General features: G+C 40.2%; 1 protein-coding gene across 3 annotated transcripts in view; it reads right to left on the bottom strand.

The window, feature by feature from the left end:
* Positions 1-2,931: 2,931 nt before the first annotated feature.
* PDE1C (phosphodiesterase 1C) overlaps positions 2,932-26,850 on the bottom strand; it is a 744,082-nt gene continuing 720,163 nt past the window's right edge. For all 3 annotated transcript variants that reach the window (XM_023739603.1, XM_004385322.2, XM_004385323.3), the window contains 2 exons: positions 25,108-25,176; positions 2,932-3,472 (listed from right to left, as the gene is read on the bottom strand). In XM_023739603.1, the coding sequence (XP_023595371.1) occupies positions 3,303-3,472; positions 25,108-25,176 (239 nt within the window). In that variant the 3' untranslated portion in view covers positions 2,932-3,302. The remainder of the gene's footprint in view (positions 3,473-25,107; positions 25,177-26,850) is intronic.

The following is a 26,850-nucleotide window of genomic DNA, read 5'->3' as shown; positions in this document are numbered from 1 at the left end:
TTTGAACTGCCGACCCTTGGGTTAGCAGCCAAGCTCTTCACCACTGTGCCACCAGGGCTCCAAGGAAGACACAGTCAGTGAGAAATTCTCTACAAAGGGAGGTTAGCTGATATTGCTGTTGTTGTTTAATTTGAAATTTAAGTAGTTGCTCCTGCTGTGCTGTCATCCTAAGCCTTTAAGGAAAGTCTGTTCCACATGGTAGATATGTGTTAGTGGAGCCTGGGGAGAGTGAAGAGGAACATAATGAAGGACAGCAATTGCAGGAAATGAGATGCAAAGGGTTGGCCAGAAAACAGGAGAGAACCCTAGTAGATGAAGTTTCGAGAACTCCAAAGGTGTAGGGACCTGGTAAAGGGAACAGTAGGGGTAGGGAACGTCAGTGTTCCTACTATAGGAACACATATTAAAGAGTAAAGAGCAGAGTGATTCAGAAACCTGGACAATGTGGAACGGTGAAGTGGGTAATACGTGGTTAAATTATTAACTCCTTTTTACTGAAGCGGTAGGAGATTAACAACCTGCCTGATGTCACAGAACTAGTAAGGCACATTGCTCTCAGGTTTGAAAGCCTACCTTCTCTTTACCACACTCCACTCTCTCTCCAAGCAATAATAGCAAATATTTATTGAGCCCTTAGTATATGCCCAGCCCCGTGCTATGCCGAGTTAAATATTATTATTCTCTTCATTTTATAGCGGAGGAAACTAAAGTTTAGAGAGATTATTTAACTTGGTAAATATCACAGAGCAAACAAAAGGTAGAGCCAGGATTTAATTATAGGCTTTTCTAACTTCAAGTCCCGTTCTTAACCACTAGCTATACAGCTTAGCTTGGAATGATATACACGGAGCGTGGTAACACTGGTGACCACCTGCTGACTAGATGCTATTCTGGGTTACTCATATTAACAAATTAATTTCTTGGGGAAGTGAGTCAGTGATGTAGAGAGGAGAAGCTTGTAACAAAAAAGCTATCACTGACATAATCAGAGAGCAAATTGTAAAGGATAAGTTACGCTAGTCACCTTGACAAATATTCAGAACTGAATAGTGCCAAAATTAGGGGAAATCTAGCTCTTTCCAGATGAATCCCAGAGAAAAAAATGATGACTCACATGCATGAAAGTCCTTTAAAAGCATCTTTTTATTTGCTGTAAGAATATAATCTGGCATTTCTATACAATCCATTATGCAAAAATCGTGGTAGGCATTTTACAAACAGTGCGGAATCTTAACATCTGTATGTACATTTGCTCAATCAAAAGATTAGCAAAGCCTGAAAAATAACATCTCGGGACAAAAGAATACAGAAGGAACCAACTCTCTTCCTCCGGATCATGGCTTCCAACACCAAGAAGCACAGCCAGAGAAAACTTTTAAGACTGAAGGTATTGAGAGATAGATAAGTAACATCATTTGTGGGTTGATCCATTGGGTAAGAAGGAGGCCACTATTCTATGGGCAGTTTCACTGTGTGGTCAAATGGTTCTGTGCAGCAGGCACTAAAGTATCTACAAATCAGTAGAAAGGACCTGTTGGGTTAAGCTAATTCAGGTGGAATAGACACTACAAGGCTGCAAAGGAATCTTCTTGCCCAGGCACCAGGCAGGGTGCTAAGAGTTACAATTGCTTCCCTAACAAAAAGTCACAGTGATTGTTTTGTATAGTAATTAAATGTCCCTGAAATACCATCATAAAGTACATTATACATAAATTTCTCAGTAGCATGATGGGCACTAAACTCTGGAGCTGGCTCGACTTGCATAACTGTGGTTTATTGGAAATGAGATGTGGGGAAGGAGAGATGGAGAGGACGCTAAATCCTTTATGCTCAATCCCCAAAGAGTGTGGCCATGAAGGCCCAGCTTCCTCTTTGTGGGAGTGTCCTGGAGAACCGGTTTTAGATGCAGAGGGCTGGTAGCTACATCGCTTGTTCAACTATTACTCGCCAGGTTCAGCACTAGCACTCAGAACCTGCGTTAACATTAATTTTCACCACCAAATGCAGAATGAGTATTATGAATCCACTTTTTCGTCAGGCAAACTGAGGCTTTTAAAAATTATGCCATTAGATTGAGAACCTGCAACTAGTTATTAATGGGACAAAGATTAGAGATCAGACCTATTTGACAATAAACCTAAATATTTCACTGCACCAGGCTGTTTCTGAAGGGACCAAAGGCTATTTCTGGCCTTGAACTTTGCCATTTCTGCAATTAGGTCTCAAAGGAAAAACTCTAGGGAGAGACACAGAAAGTCTACAAATGCCACCATGGAGAGAAGTGAGTTACAGAACCTTCTATTCCACCAACAGCTCATTCCAACCCAATGAGAGCATTGGGATTCCAAAGGGCCTTGAGTGTGTGGTCTATTGGAAAAATGATCTGAAATTTCACTTAAGGGCATCTCCAACCTTATGCGGAAAATACGAGAATAAGGAATTTGGACTAGGTTCAGGATTTTACGTCCTCCTGCCCCAGGACCACAAGACCAAATCGACATCTCCTGGGTGAGTCTCTGAGGCACCACCATTCCTTTGATTTCTAGCATGGTCTACTGCAGGTAAAAGTGAAGGATTAGAGGAAAGCTGAGTCAAAATGCATCCCCTGCTAACTCTCAAAGCCTTAAAAGTGCAACGAGGCTGTTGGGCATGAGGTACATCATGAGAACCAAAAAGGGTCTTTTTTTTCTTTTTTTTACTTGGATCTGCTTTGTAAAGTCTGAGTTCAAGAAATATCCACGAACACAACTCATCAGTCTTCCTTTCCCTGTAAGGTTGTTACAGTCAGAAGTACACTTTTGTTTTGAATGCATTTACTTTGAAAGTTACACATTTGCTCAAATTTTAAATAGGTGTATTTAAAATTGGAAAAGATGTTCTTAGAAGACATTTTTTCACTATGATGATTATTAAACTAATATTTTTTAATGAGGCAAGTCAACTTCCAGAGATGGAAATAGTGACAATGGAAGGAATTCTATTTCTTCTGAACAGGTTATATAATTTTAATTTGGATTCAATTTAGACTTTGAAAAAGCTATCTATGCCAGTAAAAGCTACATTAGACAACCTTCTTACTGGTTTGCTGCTGGACTCTGGATTGACCCCAAATCCAGTGGTTAATGAGTTTACAACATAACAACAAAGGGGGGACTCACCACATTGCCTTGGTGGAGTCAACCATGATAGTACCGGCCCCAAAGGCCTCCAAGGGTCTAGGAGGCATCCCTGGAGTCACTGGTGAGAGCTGAGAAGCAGATAGGTAGGTCTCTCCTTCACTCCTTCTCTTCTTTCCCTTTGACCTATTTTCTGTTCCAGTTATGTGAGATGTTCTGAATCTTTTTCATTTTGATCCTCTGGTCCAACATCTTGTACCTCACAGGGTGTTCGTCAGTTTTCTTTGGAACTGAAGGTGCATAGGAGCTAGATGCGTAAGCAGGGCGTTTAAAATGGCGTAAAGGAGGCTTGATGACTGGAGGTCATGGAAAGGAAGACAGACGACTGTTAGCCTCACTAATGACATATCCTTTAAACCCATTGCTATCGGACTCATAGTGATCCTACAGGACAGAGCAGAACTGCCCCATAGGGTTTCTAAGGAGTGGCTGGTGGACTCAAACTGCCAACATTTTGGTTGGCAGTCGAGCTCTTAACCACTGCGCAACCAGGGCTCCCACTAATGACATGGCATAATAGAAATACTGTAGGCAACTTCCTAGTCCCCAGACCTGTCTGTTTCCTCCAAAACCTGGAAACAAATGGGGTTGGATTCCCGTTGAGAACCTTATTGCAGATAGATGAATAAACACATTGTCATCTTGATCACTCACTTAAAATAAATAAAGACAAGAAATCCCTAAAGATAGACAGCATTGACCCCAGCATGTGAAGGTGGTTTGATAACAAATGGATGGGATTATGGAAGCGAGAGGGAGCACTGGGGTCATTCTGGGGAAGAGGAAGGCAAACATGGGTAGGGTGAGCCATATCATTAACCAGCATTTAGCATTGTATATAAGTTTTTAAGTTTGGAAAGTGGCATGTAAGCCTGAAGTGCTAAGAAACACACACACACGTCATTTTAAAAATATTTACAAAACATGTATCTGATAAAGGTCTTCTATCAGATATATTCAAAGAACACTTAAAACTCAACAGTAAGGAAATAAGCCAGTTACAAAATGGCAAAAGATCTGAACAGACTCCTCACCAAAAAAGATATACAGATGGCAAATAAGCATATGAAAAGATGCTCAATATCATTTGTCATTAGGGAATTGTAAATTAAAACAACAAGGAGATATCACTACACACCTATTCCAAAAAAAAAAAACCATTGTCGCGTAGTCAATCCCGACTCATAACAACCCTATAGGACAGAGTAGAACTGTCCCATAGGGTTTCCAAGGAGTGGCTGGTGGATTCAAACTGCCAACCTTTTGGTTAGCAGCCGAACGCTTAACCACTGAGCCACCAGAGCTCCTCATATACCTATTAGAATGGCTAAAATCCAAAACAATGACAATACCAAATTCTGGGGAGGATGCAAAACAACAGGCTCTCTCATTCATTGCTGCTGGGAAGGCAAAATGGTCCAACCACTTGGGAAGTGACAGTCTGACAGTGTCTTACAAAGCTAAACATAACATAGTCTTACCATATGATCCAGATATTGTGCTCCAAGTAGTTACACGACTGATTTAAAAACGTATGTCCACACAAAAACTTGCACATTAATTTTTACAGAAGCTTTACTTATAGTCACCAAACTAGAAGCAATCAAGATGTCCTTCAATAGGTGGATGGATAAACAAACTGTCATACAGCCATACAATGGAATATTATTCAGTGATAAAAAGTAAATGAGCTATGAAGCCACACAAAGACTTCAACGCATCTTAAATGCGTATTGCTAAACGAAAGAAGCCCGTCTGTAAAGGCTATATACTGTATAATCCCAACTATATGACATTCTGGAAAGGTAAAACGGTAGAGATGATTTAAAAAACTAAGAAAAAAAAAAGAGATTGTCAGAGATTCAGGGGCAGTAAGGAGGGATGAATAAGTGAAGCACAGGAGGTTTTTAGGGTGGTGAAAGTATTCTGTATGATATTGTAAAGGTGGATACATGATATTATGCATTTGTCAAAACTCATAGGACTTGAAAGCACAAAGACTGAACTTTAATGTATAAAATTTTTTTTTAATTATATGCAGAAGGTTGGGTATTCCAGGATGGAATGTAGAATGTATCGAAACAAGCTAACTGCATTACAAATGTAGGAGCAACCTCACTGAAAAGGGTGTGGAAAAAAAGTCTGACCTGAGCAACTTCAGAAACAAGTGATGTCTGTAACCCTAAAGGCCAAGGAAGCTGTACAGAAGCAGTGTGTTCCAGTTGATAAATTTGTTTCCCAAGGGGGTTCAAGTTAGTAATTCTGATACCACTATATATATATACTGGAATTGAACAACTAAGTATAATGAACGGCAGATGGTGGGAGCCAGATATCTTACTGTTGGAGTGGGAGTTTATAAATAATCAAGGGGAAGAGGCTAGAATGAGCCATGTGATCATGGGTTAGAGTTGGAGACATCAGTATAGACTCACATTTAGCTTACCAAATGGTTACACATGGAAATATTTATAGCTACCTATATATACATGGGTTAGTACACACACACACACACACACACACACACACACACACACACATATTTCCTTACTATAACAGCTGAGAGGCTCTAGAAGCAATGACACCAGATCTTGGTTTAGTAACATTCTACAGTTAAAAGAAACCACGGTTCTACCTATGACACAGTTCTACTCTGTCCTACAGGGTCACTATGAGTTGGAATCAATGCAACGGCACACAACACCAACAACAACATAGACTGCATACGCTAGTGTGATGATTACCATATTATTTGTGAAAAAAGCATCCCCATGACTCTTTCATTAAAAATATGAATTTGCAAATACCTTTTAATACTCTGGTGAAAATTTTGTTGAAGAAACCCTTGAGGTACATACCTTGTGTGATTTCAGAGAAGAGATTCCTTTCTGAGAAGGTAATTGCGCATTTGACTTTACATACTCAGAATAAAGGTAGAAGAAACCAGTTCAAAGCAAAACAAAACAAAACAAAACAAAAACCAGGGTTCTAAAGAAATGGCTGATTTTAGGACCATGGCAGAAAATATACAAGATGAGCTCAGAGCGTCTTGTATTTCCAGAAAATAAGAAAGTGATTGAAAATAAAACTAAGAAAAAACCATAATGATGGAACAGAGGACCCAACTGTAAGCTCCCCCAATGAGCAAAGCTGGAACAATTTGAGCAACAAAATAAATAAAGTAGAATTGGCTTATAGAGCAAAATGTAAAATAAATATCCACAAGTTCATACTGCTATAAATAAATGATTGAATAAATAAATAATTGTGGGAGAATAGAAAAATATTCCTGCAGAAGAATTCCAAATAATTTATAAATGCCCCACCCTCAAGGAGGTGAAGCATAACTCCCTACTCCTTAAGCGTGGGCTGCACATAGTGACTCCTTCTGAAGAGCACAGTATGGAAAGGGGGGACAAGAGTAGCTTTCTAGCGGAGAAACCTGACGAACACTACCTCGGTCAGGAGATCACGGTTAACATCATTTGTGATATGTCATGTTGATAGTATGTGCCCTTGAGATGATGTAATGAAAACAGTACTTTGTGGTCTTCCTCCCAAAAAGCATCACCCCAATCTAATCATGAAAAAACATCATAAAAATTACAGTTAACGGCCATCCTACAAAATACCTCACCAATTCTCAAAACTGTCAGTCATCAAAAACGTAAGGGAAGTCTGTGAAACTCTCACAGCCAAGAAGAGGCAACGGAAACCTGATCAATAGAATGTGGTATCCTGAGTAGGATCCTGGAGCAGAAAAAGACACTAGGTAAAATCTAAGGTTATTTGAATACAGTATAGACTTTAGTGAGTAATAGTAGTAGTAATAATAATAGTAATGTACATCACCTAACCTGCAGGTCTACAAACAGAAGAAGGTTAAGTACTGACAGATTCTCCCCCTTCCTCACCCTCACCCATCCTACCTGCCCTACTTCTTCCCCTTCTTCATTCTGTTGAAAAGTGCTCAGCCAGTGAGACAACTTAAAAGTGAAGAAAAATATAAGCACGTTAAATGATAATAAAAAAACAGGTTGGAGATAATGGTCAGGAAAAAGGTGTGAAGGAGCTGAGCTGGTGCCCAGCTGGTGCCTCAAATGTTAGCTGCCAAGGGTCAGAAGAATGTGTGATGCACAAGTGAGTCAGCGGAAGGGTCAGGCTGGGGAGGCAGATCTGTTAGATCACTGAGACTATGCTTGTGAAAACAGCCCTTCCAGTAACAGGAAATGTCACGGTGTTTACAATCGTAGCAAAAGATTAGAAACAACTTAAATGTACAATCATTGGGAATTGGTTAAAAAAATCCTGGTATATTCTTGAAATATACTACTGATGCTACAGAAAAACCTGCCAAAGCTGGAACCTGTGTAAGGCAGAAACCCTGTCAGGGAAGGAAAACTCAAAATATTTTCCACTAATACAGAGGGATAGGAAAGTGGTAAGACGGCACCCTGTCAAAGGTGGAAAACTCACAAGACCCAGAAAAACAAGGCGGTCCCATCAAGTTCAGGTTCTCAGAGGTTTCACTGTATAAAAAAATGATCTATATGTCTATTTATTAACATAAATAGAGGTTCAGGTAATAACATTAAGTGAAAAAAGGAGTAGATATAATCTAATCTTATTATAAAAATATATCAATATGTGAATACAGAAATCTGGAAAAACGCAGTTAAATCATAGCAGTGGTTCTTTCTCAGTAGTATAAACATTGTTGATATTTCATTTCTTTTTGGTTGTTTACATTGTCTAATTTTTCTATTACAATATTAATTTTAAAAAAGGTAACATACTACAAAAATTTCTTCTATAGAGTCATATATCAGAGCTATGCTACAAAATCATACACAATAGAAAATCGGTAAAACTGCATTCACTTTGGGTTGTAGTATGAGACATCTCGGAGAGCCCATAACTAAGTACACTTTTCACAGCCTACAGATTAACAGTCATTCATTAACTTCTTAGAGCACCTACTGTGTAAAGTCGAAATCCCTACCTTTATGGACTTCCATGCTAGCAACATCCTCTGAAATGTGTGACTTACTTACAGAAAAGTGTTCAAGTACAATAAGCGACCTTATTACTACAAGTTCCCTAATACCCACATCAACTTTGGCTTTTGAGTTAGCCGAGGAGTCCCTGGGTGGCGCTAATGGTTGAATGCTCCACTACGAGCTAAAAATTAGGTGGTTCAAAGCCTTCCAGAGGTACCTCAGAAGACAGGCCTGGTGATCTGCCTCCAAAAGAGCAGAGTCATTGAAAACCCTATGGAGCAGTTCTACTCTGCACACATGGAGTTGCCATGAGTTGGAATTGACTGGACAGCAACTACAAAAACAATATGTAGTAAGGACTTTCAGCAAATGGTCCCATAGTGACATAATAAAATATATGCAGAAGAATGGAGTTTTTTTTTTAAGATCTCAGAGTGCTTAATTCTGTTTCTTAGGGTAAACAAGGAATCACAGCACAAAACAATCTAGGAACAAACATAAGAACAGTTTTGTTCCCCCAGAGAATGGAGGGGAGATAAGAGAGTTTCAGATTAAAAGCTGGTTGTTGCAAACGTCTGGGCTAGCTGATTTACTGCTCTTCAAGCCACAGTCCCTTTCCATATTCATTCCATTTTCGCTACTCAGCATGAACCCAGCCAAAGTATTATTGAATTTCCCACTTCTCAGCATGAAGAAACATTTACCGTTTGCTGGAATTCTGACTGTCAGAACAAAAACTCTCCATGCCACTGGAGTGGCTGCAAATAGAGTTGAACCTGCTGATAGAGATCAGCCCCCAACTGAGATTGTGGAAATGCTTATATCCCTGCTGTCGCCCTAACTCAAGATGTGGAGAAAAAAAAGGAAAAATCCATGAAGTGCTGTTTTGGATGCATTCATTACCTTTCCCGCTCTGCAGGGAAAACTGATTTGATGACAGGGCAAAAAAACAGTCAGGGGTGACGGCGCCATCTTGAATTTAAGGTGGACTGTTCTTCCGGGATGTTGGTGTAGACTCCAGAGGACTCTGCTTCTTATCTTCAGGTTATTCCTGAGGTAGTGGAAGAGCTCTGACCTTCCCCTTTCAATGTAACACAGTTAGCTGTGTTACAATCCTCCCTCTGCAGAGAAGAACCAAAACCAGGGAGAGGCCCCTCCCGTACACTTGATTATCAGCTAGCCGGACACTTCTTCCCCGTGGGGGCACATTCAAACAGTCTGTTCTCATCTCTTAAGGCCATTTTCTTGGAGAAAATGATCTAATTAGTTAATGAAGATTGTGACAATGACGCATATGTCTGCACAGAGACGGAACTTGGCACGTTCATTATCCATATTACTTTCAAATGTGCTTAGGGAAAGAAAAGTTTGAGACAAAATTTGACACATCATCCTCCTTTATTATATAATTACACACAATGTTGTCTTTTTTTATATAAGAGGTGACTTTTCGGAGGTTTTAATTCTCATCTGTTTAACTCTCATTTTTTCATAAATACCATGATTCCTCCCAAAGGTGTCTATGACCTTCTCCTTCTCGTCTGTCATCACCATCATATATTTAACTATCTGTCTCTCACTCTGCCTCTCTCTCTCCGAGACCATTTTACACAGTGGCTCCTTTATTTTGGGTGGTGGGGGTGGAGTGGAAGGAGGAGACTCTTGCATAGAATTATTCTCCAGAAAATAGATTCAGATTTACTCATATACCAATTTAATATATTTGTTAGCTGTTAATTATTTATTAAAACATAAATAAGAGGTTCCTTGATCAAGAGTATCCATATTACTCTCCTGTTTCCCAAGGAGTCCCTGGGTGTTGCAATTGGTTAAGCACTCAACTATGAACTGAAAAGTTGGCAGTTCAAATTCACCCAGTGGCACTCCAAGGAAAGTGTTGGTGGTCTACTTCACAGAAATCCCTATGAAACTGTTCTACTCTGCACACATAGGGTCGCCATGAGTTGTAATAACTGGACAACCAACAACAACAAACTTAAACCAGTTATCTTCATGACAGGACTTCTCAGCGCCTTGAATAATGGCAATGTGCACCGTGAATCTTGAGAATAGCCAAACGCGTGTAGTTTTTCTCAGTTTTATTTGGCTAGGGAACCTCCTTTATCAGATAGCATTTCATAGAATGTTCAGCAGAAAACTAGATTAATTCACTGAGCATTCTAGTCCATCCATGATGTGTACTAAGTGAGAGGAGGCCAGAGAAATTAGTCACTACTCCTCATCTAATCTCTGGCCAGCTTTAATTCCCCTGAGTTCCGTAATGGTTTCCATCAGAATCAGTCTCCATTCCTTCCATCCCCGGTGATTCCAGTGTGATCTTCTGGAACCACCAAATGCAGTATGGTGGCATCTTCATATAGAGAATTTGTGAATCAGTGTTACAGAGCATTACCTCAAATGGCACCAAACGGGCCTACTCTTTGCTTGCAAATAAGTTCTAATATTGGCAGACTTTTTAAAAGAGAAGTGTTGAGCATCTGTTCTCTTCTCTTTAAAAAAAAAAAAAAAAAAAAAGAGCCATGATATGATGTCTGGAGAAGACATCTCCATCTGTGGACATTTTCTATCAGCACTGACAGTATACACACACACCAACATATACAACACATACACTAAACTAACAAAATGAAAAATAATCATTTATTGCCCTTAAACGTTGTTTTACATGAAGAGCAAAATCCCACTGCCATACATTGCATTTCTAAAATCAGTCTGTATTTGTGATGTCTGCCTGGAGACTGATGGAAATTCCTTAGAAAAATGTACACAATCATCCTTGAGTTTTGAATTGCAAGGGATTGGGATGTTAACATCAGCTTCCTTGACGATGGAACAATGTAAGAACTGAGCCCATGATTTTCATTTCAGGAACTGCTATAGTAAAATAATTATAATAGCTAATGTACATTGTGTACTAACTGTGGTACTAGAGAGGATGCTAAGAGTTTAACATGATGTAGCCTTTAATCTTTGCTACAATCCTATGAGGTGAGTGCCATTATCACCCCATTTTTGGATGAGGAAACCGAGGCTTAAAGAGTTTAAGTAACTTGCCAAAGGTCACACAGCTAGTATGAGGGGTTCTACATTCAAATCCAAGCAGTCTGACTCCAGGCTCTTCCTTCCATATTTAAAATAACCTTGGGCCAAAGTTCAGAGTAAGTTTTAATAACTACCATAATAAGTTAAAAGAGTCAAGTTAAAATCACACCTCATTTATCCCATCAATATTTGCATGTATACTTGTGCGATAAACTGGGTTCTTGAATACCCTTGTTAGTAGCTCTAATCAAGGTTTCCCTACAGCAAAGCAAATCACCTTCCTTAATACAATTTGTGGAGCCCTGGTGGTGCAGTGGTTAAGAGCAACGGCTGCTAACCAAAAGGCCAGTAGTTTGAATCCACCAGCCGCTCCTTGGAAATCCTGTGGGGCAGTTGTACTCTGTTCTGTAGGGTCGCTATGAGTAGGAATCGACTCAACGGCTACAGGTTTGGTTTTTGGTTTTAATGCAATTTGTGGTAATGGCTCAGGAAGGAACTTCATAACGGTTCTGATTTATAATTCACTTAAGTAATTGATTTCATTTCTTTCCTCACCTACAGGGCCAAAATGGAATGTCAACAGATATTCTGAAAGCAGGGCTTCCAACTAGTTTGTTAAGGTTTGAACTCCTACTGAGAATTTACATCTAGAATAAGTTCCCGGGGGATGCTAATGCTGTTGGTTAGGGACTAATTCTGAGAACCACTAGTAGAGCAGTGGTTCTCAAAATTTATTATACATAAGAATCACCCAGGAATCTTGTTAAACTGTAGATGCTGATTCAGTATATCTGGAGTGGAAATGTAAATTTGCTTTGAAACTCTGTCTGAAAGTCTAAGCCAGTGGAGACAAGCAAGCCAGCCAGATGACCACAGGTGAATTCCATGATCTTGAGTGAAATTAATTCAAAGTTTGTGGTTCTTAGCCCCAGCTACATATGAGAACCACCTGGAGAGCTTTTAAAACTCCTGATGCTTAGGTTGTACCCCAGACCAACTAAAGCGGAATCTCTAGGGTGGGGAGGCCTCAGGAATTTTTTTTAAGTTCTCCAGATAATCCCAAAGGAACCCTGTTGGCACAGTGGTTAAGTGCTCGGCTGCTAACCATAGGTAGGCAGTTTGAACCCACCAAAAGCTCCATGGGAGAAAGATGTGGCAGTGTGCTTCTGTAAAGATTCCACCAAAACCAAACACATTGCTGTTGAGTCAAATTCCGACTCATAGCGACCCTATAGGACAGAGGAGAACTGCTCCATAAGGTTTCCAAGGCTGTAATCTTTACGGAAGCAGACTGCCACATCTTTCTCTCGAAGAGTGGCTGGTGGGTTCGAACTGCCAGCCTTTTGGTTAACAGCCGAGCACTTCATCCCTGTGCCACAGGGCTCCTCCTATAAAGATTACAGCCTTGGAAATCCTATAAGGCAGTTCTACTTTGTCCTCCAACTCATAGGGTCACTATGGGTTGGAATCGACTCGACAGCAACAGGGTTTTTTTTGGTTTAGATAATCTCATTCTGCAAACAAGTTTGAGAACTACTGTTTTAATCTCTCCAACCCTTTCTTTCCTCATATTCTCAAAAGAGGCAATAATAATACTTTGCACATACTAATAGTGTTCTATAAACTGTAAAGAGTCATCCAAGGCTGCTGATATTTTGATTATGATGACCAACTCCTTGACTAGGGGGCGTCCTTTTATTCATCTGTTAAAGTCACCGTGGTCTTCAAAATTGTACATTTTTTTCTCTCTTCTTTCCACTATATTTTGTTCTTCCTGTTGGGTGTACTGTGAAGACAGGTTCTGGGAAATGGAAAAGTATTTTTTTGTCTGAGAAAACAAATCTGATGCTATTATTTGAGGACGGTGAGCAAATCCACACAAGAAGAGCCAATTCTGAAAGTCAGCTAACCTTTTCTAAATAAATCTTAACACTTGCAAAAACAAAGAGGATGTTCATGACATCTGATTGAGAGTTAAGAGCAAGAGTGTTATGGATTGAATTTTGTCCCCCAGAAACATGTATTGTAAATCCTAACCCCTATAGCTGTGGATGTAATCCTATTTGGAAATAGGGTTTTTGTTATGTTAGTAAGGCCATATCATATAGGATGTGTCTTAAGCCAATCACTTTTGAGATATAGAAGAGCAGATTAGGCACAAAAGAAAGAAGACTCAGGGGGAAGACCCACACGATCTGAAGATGGAGGAGGCAGACCAGTCTACGAGCCCAGGGACTTGAGGATGGCCAGCTAGAGAAGCTGAGACAAAGATTTTCCCCCACACTGGACAGAGAGAGAGCCCTCCCCTAGAGCCAGTGCCCTGAATTTGGACTTCCAGCCTCCTAACTATCAGAAAATAAATTTCTGTTTGTTAAAGTCACCCACTTGTGATATTTCGATTATAGCAGCTCTAGATAACTGAAACCAAGTGCCATTTTAAGCAAAGCAAAAATATCTCTCCCACATACTAAAATATTTATGCAATTTAAAAATATAGAGGTTCATTTAATCACTTTGAGCAACACCTAACCGTGAATGCCAAGGAGTACCAAAATCCCAGGTGGAAAGTGTGACTTAGACAACCAGAGAGGATGGAAGGGGTTTCAGTCCCTAAATTCTAATCTTGGCATAATTGGGAAAACAACAAGGTCACTTTTGATTCTTAAGATTCTCTGTATTTGTTATGCTGAGCTATATTAACTCTTTGAGTCATCTTCATGGGAAGCCAATTCTTAGTCTTTTAGACGCTTAGCTAGTTCTTCGTGCTTTACCCCATAGACAATTCAATCCTAGCTATATACTTCATGAAGATAGGAGTAGTACCTATCAACTGCAGTACTGATAACAGTAGGTACTGAAAATATATTTCATGAACGAATAAGCTACACTTCATCAAACTCAGTAACCTTCATACATCTCCCACTTTATAAAGAGTAAGTGAATCACTTGGAACATATATCAGCTGGCAAAGTTGATTGGAACCTAAACCAAAACCAAACCTGTTGCCATCGAGTTGATTCTGACTCATAGTGACCCTATAGGACGGACAACTGCCCCATAGGGTTTCCAAGGGGGGGCTGGTGGATTCAAACTGCTGACCTTTTGCTTAGCAGCCGTAGCTCTTAACCATTGAGCCGCCAGGGCTCGGATTGGAATCTAGAGAGCCTAATATTTTCCCTTGCTTCAGTAATGTCTTGAAACCTAGATTTGCTGCCCATGTTTGTTCATGAAGAATGTCAGCAAGTTCTTTTCCTTTTAAGTTTCAATCACCTTTGTTTCACGTAAATGCTACGAATTCAGCTCATGTCTAGAGGTCTCGCTACGTATGGAGATGCACTGAGGGGTAATTTTCAAACCCCATCACACACATGCAAATAAGTGAACGGGGAGGAGCCATTCAATAAGGCTGGAAAATTAGCTCTTTTCTTATCCAACAATGGCTACCTATCAAATGCCCTGCAACCTTGTGATTTAATGCTGAGGATATAAAAAAGAATAAGAATGCCCTCCAGCCAGGAGATAATAATCTTTAATTTAGGTCTTCGTTTGCACTTTTGTTTGCCCTGGCAAGCACAAAGTGCATAATGCTTGCTGTTTCAACAGAGAAAACAATTTTGGAGATCATGCAAATTAAGTCTTTTGTTTGATTTTTTCTCATCAACAAGTGCAATTTCCCACACGTGCGTGTGAAGATGAGAAACGTAAGGCTACATCAGTAGCTCTCTGTCTTTCGTCCCCACTAACAATGGCCCATATGGGAAGAAGCCTGCAAAGATGAATTTCTTCTGGGTTTTAGAACTCTGAAGGGCAAAATCAACACACAGCAAGTGAGCTCTGACGCAGTGCACAGGAAGAATGACAGATGATGCCATCCTTGATACTGAACTCAAGAGTTGCAGAGAGACCACTCTCTCGAGCCATCATTAAAAAGATAGTGCAGGGTCCCTCCATACCCCAGCTATCTACTTGAAATTTATACATGGTGATTGATCTAATCCCCAAGCAGAGAACACGTGGGAAAGAAAGGCAGTCACTGCGTGGACTACCTGACATTAGCCTTTGCCCACTGGCAATGAATCTCAGGGCAAAGAGCAGAGGCTTGGGAGTCAAACTGGTTCCTTAAATCCTGGTTCTTTCACCTTCCAACTGCTAACTTTGGGCAAGCTATTTAATCCGCTTGTGCCTCAGTTTCCTAATCTCTGAAATGGAGACAACGGTGCCTTCCTTAGAGGGTTGTTGTGAGGATTAAATGAAATAATACATGTTAAGAACCCAGCATTGTTCCTGGTATTTGGTAGGTGTTGAAGTATCTAGTGTTAAAAACCTAAAGGAGCGAGATCAGAAACGTTCATTTTTGAAGTTAATCCCACAATAACTTACAATATACTTAATATTTTGTTTCGGTAAGAGAAATACGAGGTTCCTAAAATGTCTTCAGACCTGAGAGCTGGACAGTTCTCTTCTGAGAAATCCTCTGGATGATGTTTTATCCGTAGTCCCCTAAAACAGGACACATAACAATATTATTGTGAGCCAGAGGGCATCTAAACACACAAACTCGTTCTACAGCAGGCAGTGGAGCTTAGAAGCAGAGCCACATCTACTGCCAACACTACCGTGCACTCCAGCAGCAGCACACAGCAAGGAACAATCAGCTATCTGCATCAACTAATGTCTACGGTACTGTACCTTTCCATCTAAGGATCACTTCCAGAAAGTGTTGGGACTGGGGAGCCTTGGGCAAGCTGCTCAGATGTAAGTCACCGACCAGTCTGGACCATTAGCCGTCATGCCTGCAACTGGTAGTGAAGCTGTGGACCACTCCTCCTGCGACAGCCAACATTTACGGCCCACCCATGGAGCTTGGTTGGGTTCACAAACCCTACGGGGCTTTAGGCAAAGTTGTCTCTAGGAAAGAACTGGCTGCAGGTGCTATTATTTTATCATACAAGAGTCACTTTGCTATAGATGTGCAAGGAATCAAGGTGATGTCCCCAGGGCAGTTTTCTGGTGCTCGAATGCCAGGATGTCGCCTTAGATAATTTTGGAAACCATAGGAGCAGCACTTTAATGGTCTCTGGTGACTTCTGGATTGAGACATCATACTCGAAGAATTTTCTTCATACTTGAATCCTCATATCCCAACACCCACCTCACCCAAGAGGTCCAAAAGAGAGAACATTACATTTCCTTGAAATATATGTGAAGTATTGAAACCAAACAAAACTATGGTGCAGAAGAGCCACAGATATTTCACTTAAAAAAGAACATTCTTTAATATAAAATGGTTTAAGTAAACATAAAAGTATAAATAATAATAATATAACAAATACTCATGTGCTTGTTTTAAAACCGAATATAAATTGTATTCAATGTTACATATCCTGGTGCAACTTGCTTTTCTTGCTTAACATTGTGTTAAGCATTGTTTCCAAAAACAAAAAGAAAACAACCGAAACACCCAATAGGGTAATGATTAAATATCTTGTGGCATATTTAAATAATAGAATGCTATACAGATGTTAAAATGGATGGATTTTTGTCAAGAAGCCAGCTTTATATTTGCATAGAATTTCCTTTGCCATGTATAGTAGGAAACTTTTTGTGTGATTTTTTTTTTTTTAAGGTGTGTTTCTAAAAGTAGGGTAGAGCTAAATTTTGTTTCTGTTGTCTAATCAGATAATCTATACTTCGATAGCTGAGTTTAAGCCATTTGCAATTATTGTTATTACTGATATTTTGGATTTATTTCTACTATTGAATTTCTTTCATGTTTATCATCCTTTAGCTTTGCTTCTTTTTTCTTCCTTCCTGCCAGCACGTTTTCAATACTTCCTTTGTTGCTGTTGTTCTTTTTGTAATTTAGATGCTATACATTATATTTCAATTATTTTACTGATGATTCTTTGTGTTGCAAAGTTACAAAGCTCGGACCAAAGATCAAATCGATTTTACCGCTCCTTAACTCCCTGCTGAATATGTCTCCTTCCTTCTGTTTGTAGTTTCTTTTCCCTCTTTTCCTATTTTAACACAAAAATAGGACATTATTTTATGGTCAACAGCTACTCAACTTTACCAACGTATTGTATTTATTCATGTGCTCACCATTAATTCTTGTCTATCACACTTTTTTTGGGGTTCACTTCTCTTCTTGTTAAAGTAAATGCCTTAACAGGTTCTTTTAGTGAAGGTCTGTGGATAGTAAATGATGTCATTATATACTTGAAAATGTTTTTATTTTGCCTTCACTCATGATTAATGATTTACCTATTTTAGCTATTATAGATGGCTTTATTTTCCCTCATCACTTGGAAGATGAATCTTCATTGTCTTCTGGAATCTACTGCTGCCAATGAGAAGTTTACTGTCAGTTGATTGTCATTTTCTTATAGGCAACCTGCTTGCAGCTCCCCTGATCATAACCAGCTGATCGTAGCATTTATGATTTTCGTACCCTGGATGTACTTTTGAGCAATCTCCCAACAACGTTCCTAAGTATGAATCTATTTTTATTTATGTATGGCAATTGGGGTGTATATTCTAAGAATTTGAGTTTTTCATCAATTCTGGATAATTATCAGCTTTTATCTCTTGAAGTATTGCTTGTCCAGCATTCTCTCCATACCCTACTACAAGACCTGAGAGATGTATTTTAGAGCCTTTTTATCTCGCCCCCATTATCACCCTTTTTTTTAAGTGAGATAGAATTCACAGAGGATAAAATTTACCCTTTAAAGTGTATAATGCAGTGGTTTTTAGTATATTCACAAGGTTGTGCAACTATCACCACCATCTAATTCCAGAACATTTTCATCATCCCAACAAGAAGCTCCATACACATCAGGAGTCACTCAGCATTCCTCTCTCCTCCCAACCCGGGCAACCACTAATCTACTTTCTGTCTCTATGGATTTGCCTGTTCTGGACATTTCAGATAAATGGAATCATAAAATATGTGGCCTTTTGTGACTGGCTTCTTTCACTTAGAATAAAATTTTCAAGGTTTATCCACAGTCTAACACGTATCAGTACTTCATTCATTCTTGTTGACAAAAAATATTCCATTGTATGGATATACTACATTTTATTTATTCATCAGTGATGGACATTTGGGTAGTTTCCACTTTTTATGAATAATGCTGCTATGAACATTTGTGGACAAGTTTTTGTGTGAACATGTTTTCAGTTTTCTTGGGTATGTAGGTAGAAGTGGAATTGCTGGATCATATGTTTAATCTTTTGAGAAAACGACAAACTGTTTGCACAGTGGCTACAACATTTTATAATCCCACCAGCAATGTACGAGGGTTCCGATTTCTCCACAATCCTGCCAACACTTGTTATTGCTCTTCTTTTTGATTACAGCCATCCAAAAGGTCGGCAGTTCGAATCTACCAGCCGCTCCTTGGAAACCCTAAGGAGCAGTTCCACTCTGTCCTATAGGGTTGCTATGAGTCGGCATAGACTCGATGGCAACGGGTTTGGTTTTGGTTTACACAGGGTCACTATCAGTCAGAATCAACTCAACAGCAATGGGTTTTTGGTTTAATGGGTGGAAGTTGTATATCATTGTGGTTTTGACTTGCATTTTTGTAATGACTGATGATATTGAGCATCTTTTCATGTGCTGATTGGCCATCTGTATATCTTCTTTAGAGAAACATCTATTCAAGTCCTTTCCCTATCCTTTTATTGGCTTTTTTGACTTTTTATTGTTGAGTTGTAAGAGTTCTTCACATATTCTGGTTACTAGACCCTTATCACATATATGATTGCAATTATTTTCTCTCATTCTGTAGGCTGTCTTTTCATCTTCTTGATAATGTCCATTGATGCACAAAAGATTTTAAAATTTTTATGAAGTCCAGTTTATCTTTTCTGTTGTTATTGTTGATGTTGCTTGTGCTTTAGACGTCATATCTAAGAAAACATTACCTAATCCAAGGTCATGAAGATTTACCCCCATATTATCTTCTATGAGTTTCATGCTTCATGTTCCTTCTTTTTTTATTTGGTTCCCTTTTCTGTGCTATGTTTGGACTAAAGTCCTCAGGACTGTCTTCCAACATTTATTCTCTATTCAGCTATGTTCCACCTTAAATTTACTCCATCAATGAAGTTCTTCTTCCTTTGTTAAATTCTCAACGAATGTATGTTTGTTTGCTTTTTTAAATTTCTGATTTTGAATTGGCTCTTTTGTTTATTGGTCTGTTCTTATTTTGTTGCTGCATGAGTTCACTTTATTGTTTTTTAAGGACTACTGTTCCTCCATTTGGTTGAGTATCTTCAAACTTGATATTTTGAAGTGTTTGATAGCCTGCACTAAAAATGAACTTCATCCAGAAGAAGTTCGTGTTCCAGTTGCTGATTTCTGTGGTAAATTGTATTACTGGTACCGGTTCTACACCCCTCCCTGCATCCACGGCCCCTTTTCTGGGTAACTCTGCAGGGTATGTTTCCCTACTTCCTGACTTGGCATTTGACCATATGGCTTGCTTCGGCCATTCCATGAGGTGCCTGTGACCGTGTGCCGGTAACTTGCTTAGGCCACAAGAAGCCTTTCGTCTTTCTGTCTGTGCCCTTGTGCCTTTGCATTTCTCTAAGAGGGGCATGCCCAGGCTAGTCCTCTGGTCCCAGGAGGAGGATGAGAGGCACATGGAGCAGGGCCAAGTTCTCCTGCCCAAAGCCAGCCTGCATCAGCTGACCCTTAGATATAGGAGTCCAGCCAAGCAGAGCCTAGACCAGCCTAGACCAGTCAACTCCACAGACCAGTGATACTACATGATTATTTAAGTCATTAAGTTTTGGTTTGGTTTGTTATGCAGCTATTTTTTTTTTTTTTTTTTTTTTGGCCATAATTAATCAATATTACTTTGCTGCCTTATCCAATTAGCATTAGATGTCTTCATTGAATTTTGGCTCATTTTAAGTCGAAGATATTTTGGCTTTGAGTTCTGTCTCTCTTTCTCGCTCTGCATGCTCTGTTTAGTTTTGTAGTTACTTCCACCTGGCCCCTTAAGCTTCTGTTTCAGAGCCAGGACTTACAGTAGCATTTTATGACTGATGTCCCACAGTCATATGGAGGCTGTTGCAGACCCCGTTCCAAAGTCAGCTTGGTCTGCTAGAAAAGCTGTATCACTGTCCTCCCACCTCTCTAGGCCAACAGCTTCCTATTAATACTATTAAGCTGTAGCTCCTGGTAACAGGTCAGCAACAATTTTTAGCCTCCCCACCCCATGTCCTGTAACCCCAGGCAGTGAGCCTGGCTCTGGTCCCAGTGTCCCATGGAGCATGTTTAGTTCCTGTTGCTTTGTGGGAGTCAAGCTCTTGCTGACGCTTCCTGCTCCTGCGGCAGAGCCTACCTGTCCCGTGGCCGCCATCCTGCCACAGCAGTCAGCACAGTGCTTAGTACTTCTCTTTTGTTTTTGGTCCCCAGAGCTATTTGTCTCCGGCACCAGCCTTTCTTTTTTTTTTTTTTTTTTTAACATAATGTATTTATTTTATCCATTCCTGTATAGGGTCGCTATGAGTTGGAATCGACTCAATGGCAGTGGGTTTGGGAAGTATTTCGAGCAGAGGGGTGTGTGTCAAAGATGAACTTACTAGGCCATCTTGACTGGAATTCACACCAAATGTTTTCATCTCTGAATGACCGAATGGGATTAGCCTACAGCTTATTGATTTGATTACACTGGATTTAGCCATGTGATGGTGAGGTAGAAAATAACACTAAACTTTGAAATCCCCAAATAGTCCATTCAGTAACTGTTAATTAAAGGTTTTTTGTTTGTTTTTTTTTAAAAACACCTATTTATTGGTGGTGGAGTCCGTGGGTGGTGCAAACAGTTAAGTGCTCGACTACTAGCTGAAAGGTTGGTGGTTGGAGTCCATCCAGAGGCACTTTGGAAGAAAGGCCAAAAGTTCACAGCCTTGAAAACCTTACAGAACGCAGTTTTACTCTGACACACATGGGGTCTCCATGAGTTAGAATCAATTTGACAGCAACAATTTATTTGTGGCAGTTAAGAATTGTCTCTTGTATGCTATGATATCAAAGAAAGGCTCTCCTGGTGGAGACCTGAAGAATGAGTGGAAGCTAGCCAGGCATGGGAAAGGGGTCATAGAGGCATTTGAGTCAGAGGGAGGCAACATGGGATGTTCCTGAGGCACGAGGGAGAGGTAGCAAGCTGACCATGGTAATGAGCCAAGTGGAGGGCGACCGCTAGACAAAGCATGGATAATTATCTCCGATGCTTGGAAACTGCCCACTCCACCCTTACAGGCTTGGAGCCAGACAGAACTTGGAGCCCAAGACACCCAGTTTGGGACCAGTCTAGATTGCCAAGCTAAGGCCAAAGGCAAGGTGCTTGTAACACTGATTCAGAGGCCCTGGACATGGTTGGCCTGAACCAGGTCAGCTCTACGTGTTCCTGTAGATAACCAGGATGGCCTCAGTGGCCTCACCTAACCCAGGAGTGTTAAGACCTTACAAAGACAAGCAAACACCATCACTACACACTGGGGTTGCTTGGTTAAAAGCTATTTTCCTCCCGCTGCTCTACAGTCCTAACAATAACCACGAGCCGGGTCAAGATGAAAGGGGCTTCCAGAGACTATGGAGCAAGGTCTACTCAATACTACAAAGCAGGTTAGCATAGCTGAAACAAATCCAAATCCTAAAAATGAGCCTTTTTCTGAGAATGATTGTTTCCTACATAATTACAAATTAAATTGAAGAGTGCTTGCTCATTCACCTACACCCACCCATTGTCGATTCTGACTCATAGTGACCCTATAGGACAGAGAACAACTGCCCCCATAGGATTCCCAAGGCTGTCAACTTTATGGAAGCAGACCAACACATCTTTCTCCTGTGCAGTGGCTGGTGGGTTTGAACCACTGACTTTTAGGTTAGCAGCCAAGCACGTAACCACTGTGCCACCAAGGCTCCCCCTACACACCCAGCCTTAAATGTTAATGAGCATTTGATATGTGCCTGTCACCATGGCAGGCACTGGGGACAAAAAGGAACAATACAGTCCCCACCCTTAAAAATCCATCAGTCATTGGGTGAAGGGGAATTATAAAAAAATACTTAATACAATATTAATTCTACCTACATGATTTGGAGAGCACTGCAAAGAGAATTCGCTAGGGAAAAAAGGGGGGAAAACATTCCAGGCAGAGTCACAAAGCAAGAAAGAGCAAGGGATACTCAGAGGATACTGAGTTCAGTGTGGCTGGACTTGGGTGGGGAAGCTGCAGGAATCGAGGGTGCAAACACAGTTTGTTCTTATTGTTAGCTGCCATCAAGTCATCCCCAACTCATGGAGACCCCATGTATAAGAGATCAGTTGTGGATCAGACTGTTGTAATCCATAGGGTTTACGCTGCCTGATTTTAAGAAGTAGATTACCAGGTTGTTTTTCCTAGTTGGTCTTAGTCTGGAAGCTCTGCTGAAATCTATTCAACATCATAGCAACACACAAGCATCCGCGGACAGACAGGTGGTAGCTGTGCATGAGGTGAAGTGGCTGGGAATGAAACCCGATCTCCCACATGGAAGCAGAGAATTCTACCATTCAACCACCAGTGTCCCTGCAAAAACATAACTGTTCAACTTAATCTTATTTAAGATGTCATTAATTGTAAGATGCACTATTATTTTATGCACAGCCAAGAAAAATGCTCCTAGATAAATTATGACACCACTGATTGCAAAACACATTCCAGTTTCAGAGTGGTTAAAATGCAAAGCAACGTGCCTCTCAGAATGGATGAAATATTATAATTTCCAAAAGAAGAAATGTAAAATATGAATTAACATTAGAAAACAGATTTTTAAAAAGAGAAATACTGTATTTTACACAAAGAATACGCGCCTTCTGTGTTTGTTTGCCAACCACACCCTCCCCCACCAAGAGGTATTTTCATAAGTGCCCCGTTGTTGTAAGAAAACATTAGCATAGCGTTTAGGAAAATACCTTGCGGGGGAGGGGTGGTGGGCAAACAAAGGTAGAAGGTGAGCACTATTTGCATAAAAATGCAGTAATATAAATGCAAACCAAACAAGGATATCACTTTTTCTTATCAAATTGGCAAAAATTTAAAAATAATGTTCAGCCTTAGCCAAGGGATGGTGAAATATGCAACCTCATAAATCACTTGCTAAAAGTATAAATTAATACTACCTTTCTGGAAATCACTTTGATAATAGCATGGCAAGAACCTTAAAGATGTAGATTACTAGAGGAAACTATCCTAACTCCATACTCAGACAAAGATTTATGTACGAGTATGTAAGATTATTTATAATAACAAAATGCAAACTACATAAATGCCAAACTATCAATGAATATATAAATAAATTGCGGTGTAATCATATGAAATGTTAGGCAATCACTGAAATATTTTTAAAATATTTAATAACATTGGGAAAAGCTCACAAAAAGTCTGGAAATAAAATTCCAAGTTAAGCATAATTCCAATGTAAGAAAAAAAAACTATTTAATAAAGACTAGAAGGAGAGGTGATTCTGGTTAGCTCTGAGTTGTAGCATTATTGGTGATGTTTCTCATTCCCATAATTTTTATGATTTTATAAATTGTCTACAATGACCATGTTTACATTTTATAACCTCTTGTTCCCTAAACACATATGTGTTTTTTCCAAGTTCTACTTGCAAAAATTAAATTGTAGTAGCCTGTGCTTGGAGATAGAATGACCCATTGGTATCCCTTACATTAAATAATTATACATGATCATCATGAATTATTAAAATTTTCTAATAAATAGATGGGTTCTGTCATGGATTGAATTGTGTCCCCCAAAAATGTGTGACAACTTGGCTAGGCCATGATTGCCAGCACTGTGTGGTTTTCCTCCATTCTGTGATCTGAGGTGTTTATCCTAAGTGTTGTAAATCCTAACCTCTATGTTGTTAATGAGGCAGGATTAGAGGTAGTTATGTTAATGAGGCAGGGTGTAATCTACAGGATTAGGTTGTATCTCCAGTCAATCTCTTTTGAGACATAGAAGAGAGAAACTAGCAGAGAAGACAGGGACCTCATGCCACCAAGAATGAAGAACCAGGAGGGGACCTGGGAGTCCCTGCCCTGAGAAGCTCCTAGACTAGGGGAAGAATTGATGTCAAGAACCTTCCCCCAGAGCTGACAGAGAAAGAAAGGCTTCCCCTGGAGCTGATGCCGAATTCAGACTTCTAGCCTCCTAGACTGTGAGAGAATAAATTTCTCTTTGTTAAAGCCATCCACTTGTGGTATTTCTGTTAGAGCAGCATTACATAGCTAAAATAGGTTCCATGAGAGATCATCCCTCTTTGTTAGTAGCAGAGATTAGCTATGAGCACCTACTATGTGTCAGTACTATGCTAAATGTACACGCATTATTTCCAATCCTTATCATCACCCAGAGAGAGGAAAGAAAATGAAAGTTCCAAGAAGTTGAACTCACACAATTTAAACAGGGTGAAGCTGGGATTTGAACCCAGGTCTCTCTCTCACCAAAGGATCACGCTCTTTCCCATCTGCCTCTCAGATAAATTCTTCTACAGCATGTCTAGATGAACATCAAGGTGATTAATCTGGGAAGAGCGAGATTCTATTTTTCCCATCATGAGAGACTGCAGGTGAGCCTGAGAGATTATGAACCAACTATGGATGTATTATGCCCATTCCCCGAGGAACCTCACAAACTGGGATGACAGAGACAAAGCTCTGGGTGGCATGCATAGACTGGATAAATAAGGAACCAGGTTCTCAGTTTATCAACCCATAATATCAATTCCTGAGAAACTAGTCCTTTCTGTCATCTGTGGTCACTAAGGTTACGGTGCAATGCTGTTTACCCACCTGGCAAGGTAAGTTGACTTGTGGAGATAGTGCTTGGGGCTGGGGAGCTGTGAGAACGCTGCTTTGTCCCTGCAAAAAAGAAAAAGAGGATTAAGAAAGGGAAGACTGTGGACAGGCTTGTCAGATAGATAAGTGCCCACCTGAAACATTTTATCAGATGATCCAAATAGTATGGGTATGAAAACAAACATTTAGAAGAAGGATGGGTGAGGCTGCAGAAACAAGCATGCCCTGTGGTCCAGAGAAGCCAGGGGTGCATGCAGCCTTTACTGTACGCAAGTGATGTTCTCAGTTCCCCACGCTGGCAGGTGGTATGTTGGGAACCAACGCACCACTAAGCAGGGCTGCACCTTCAGGTCATCAAAGAAGCTTTTAAATATGCAGTTGCCTAGGCGCCAGCCAGAGAGGTTCTGATTTCACTGTACTTGGATGGAGCCCTGGCATCAACATTTTTAAAGTTCTCCAGCTGATTCGAATGTTCATCCGGGTGGAGAACTACTGTGATGAAAGGAAAAGTTCTGGATTTAGAATCGAGGAATCGGGTTCTGTCCCTGCTTTGTCCCTATAGGAGACCCTGGGTGGTGCAAGCAGTTAAGCGCTTGGCTGCTAACGGAAAGGTTTGCGGTTCAAGTCCACCCACAGGTGCCTTGGAAAAAAGGCCTGGCAGTCTCCTTCCAAAAAAATCAGCCATTGAAAACTTTATGAACTACAGTTCTAGTCTGACACAAATGAGGTCACCATGAGTCAGAATTGACTATCAAGGGCAACCGGTTTTTTGTTTTTTTGGTTCCTATAATCTTTACTCACTATATAGGACATCAAATAAATTAATCTCTAGGAGGTGCTCAGGTCTTCATCTACAAATGAGAAAAATAACAATTACATCAAAGTATTCTGGTGAGGATGAAAGAAACCGAGGTGTGCTGGGTACTCCATGTGCAGTGGGAGACTACACACATGCCAGGTAAATGGGGTCTGTGAGGGTCCCAGCAGCTGGCAATGAAGTTCCTATCAGAAAGAAGATTATCTTTGTTCATATAAACAGTTTGATGGGCATGGGGGAATGAAAAGGCAGACCGTAGCATGAGATCAGGAAGGAGAAAGCAGGATAAAGGGAAGGCTGAATTGTTCTACGTAAGAAAAAAAATACATACATTCCATTTTTTTTAACTGTCCAGAGGGGGAGAGTGGGGAGAAAGAGGCCTGGAAGCAAGATTACAGCCACGTGGCAGATGCCCAGAACCTGATGTGGCAGAAATGGAGAGGATTCTTAAGCAGAGGACATACGTGATTCAGCTTCCAGTCATTTCTGTTACAAATCCCCTCAACCCCTCTAAACTTTTAGTTAAGACTATTTTACACACAGAGGCCTGGGGTGAATGGAAGTTGTATTAACTGAGGAAAATCTGTCCTAGTCAACACAATCATGGGTAAAGATAACAGGATGACCCATAGACTGAGGGACATCAGAGGAAGCAGGAATTTGGGACTGGAGGTGAGTAGGAAGCTGTAAGTTTTTTCCTACCTCAGAATCTCCAGTGAGATGTAGAGACATACACTTGGGATGGTGTTTGAGACAGTTTCATTTTGGTCTTAAAAAGCAGGGTACCAGAGTTCCGGCAAAATGGTGCTCTAGGTAGAAGCACCACACCATCTCTCCACAGCAAAGATCTGAAAAACTAAGCCGAACAGAGAATACAACAACCCTGAAACCCTAAAACATCAAACGAAGAGATAAAGAAC

Source organism: Trichechus manatus, unplaced genomic scaffold, assembly GCF_000243295.1.
Source record: "Trichechus manatus latirostris isolate Lorelei unplaced genomic scaffold, TriManLat1.0 scaffold00137, whole genome shotgun sequence".
NCBI lineage: Eukaryota > Metazoa > Chordata > Mammalia > Sirenia > Trichechidae > Trichechus > Trichechus manatus.
This window is presented reverse-complemented; position numbering and strand designations above follow the sequence as displayed.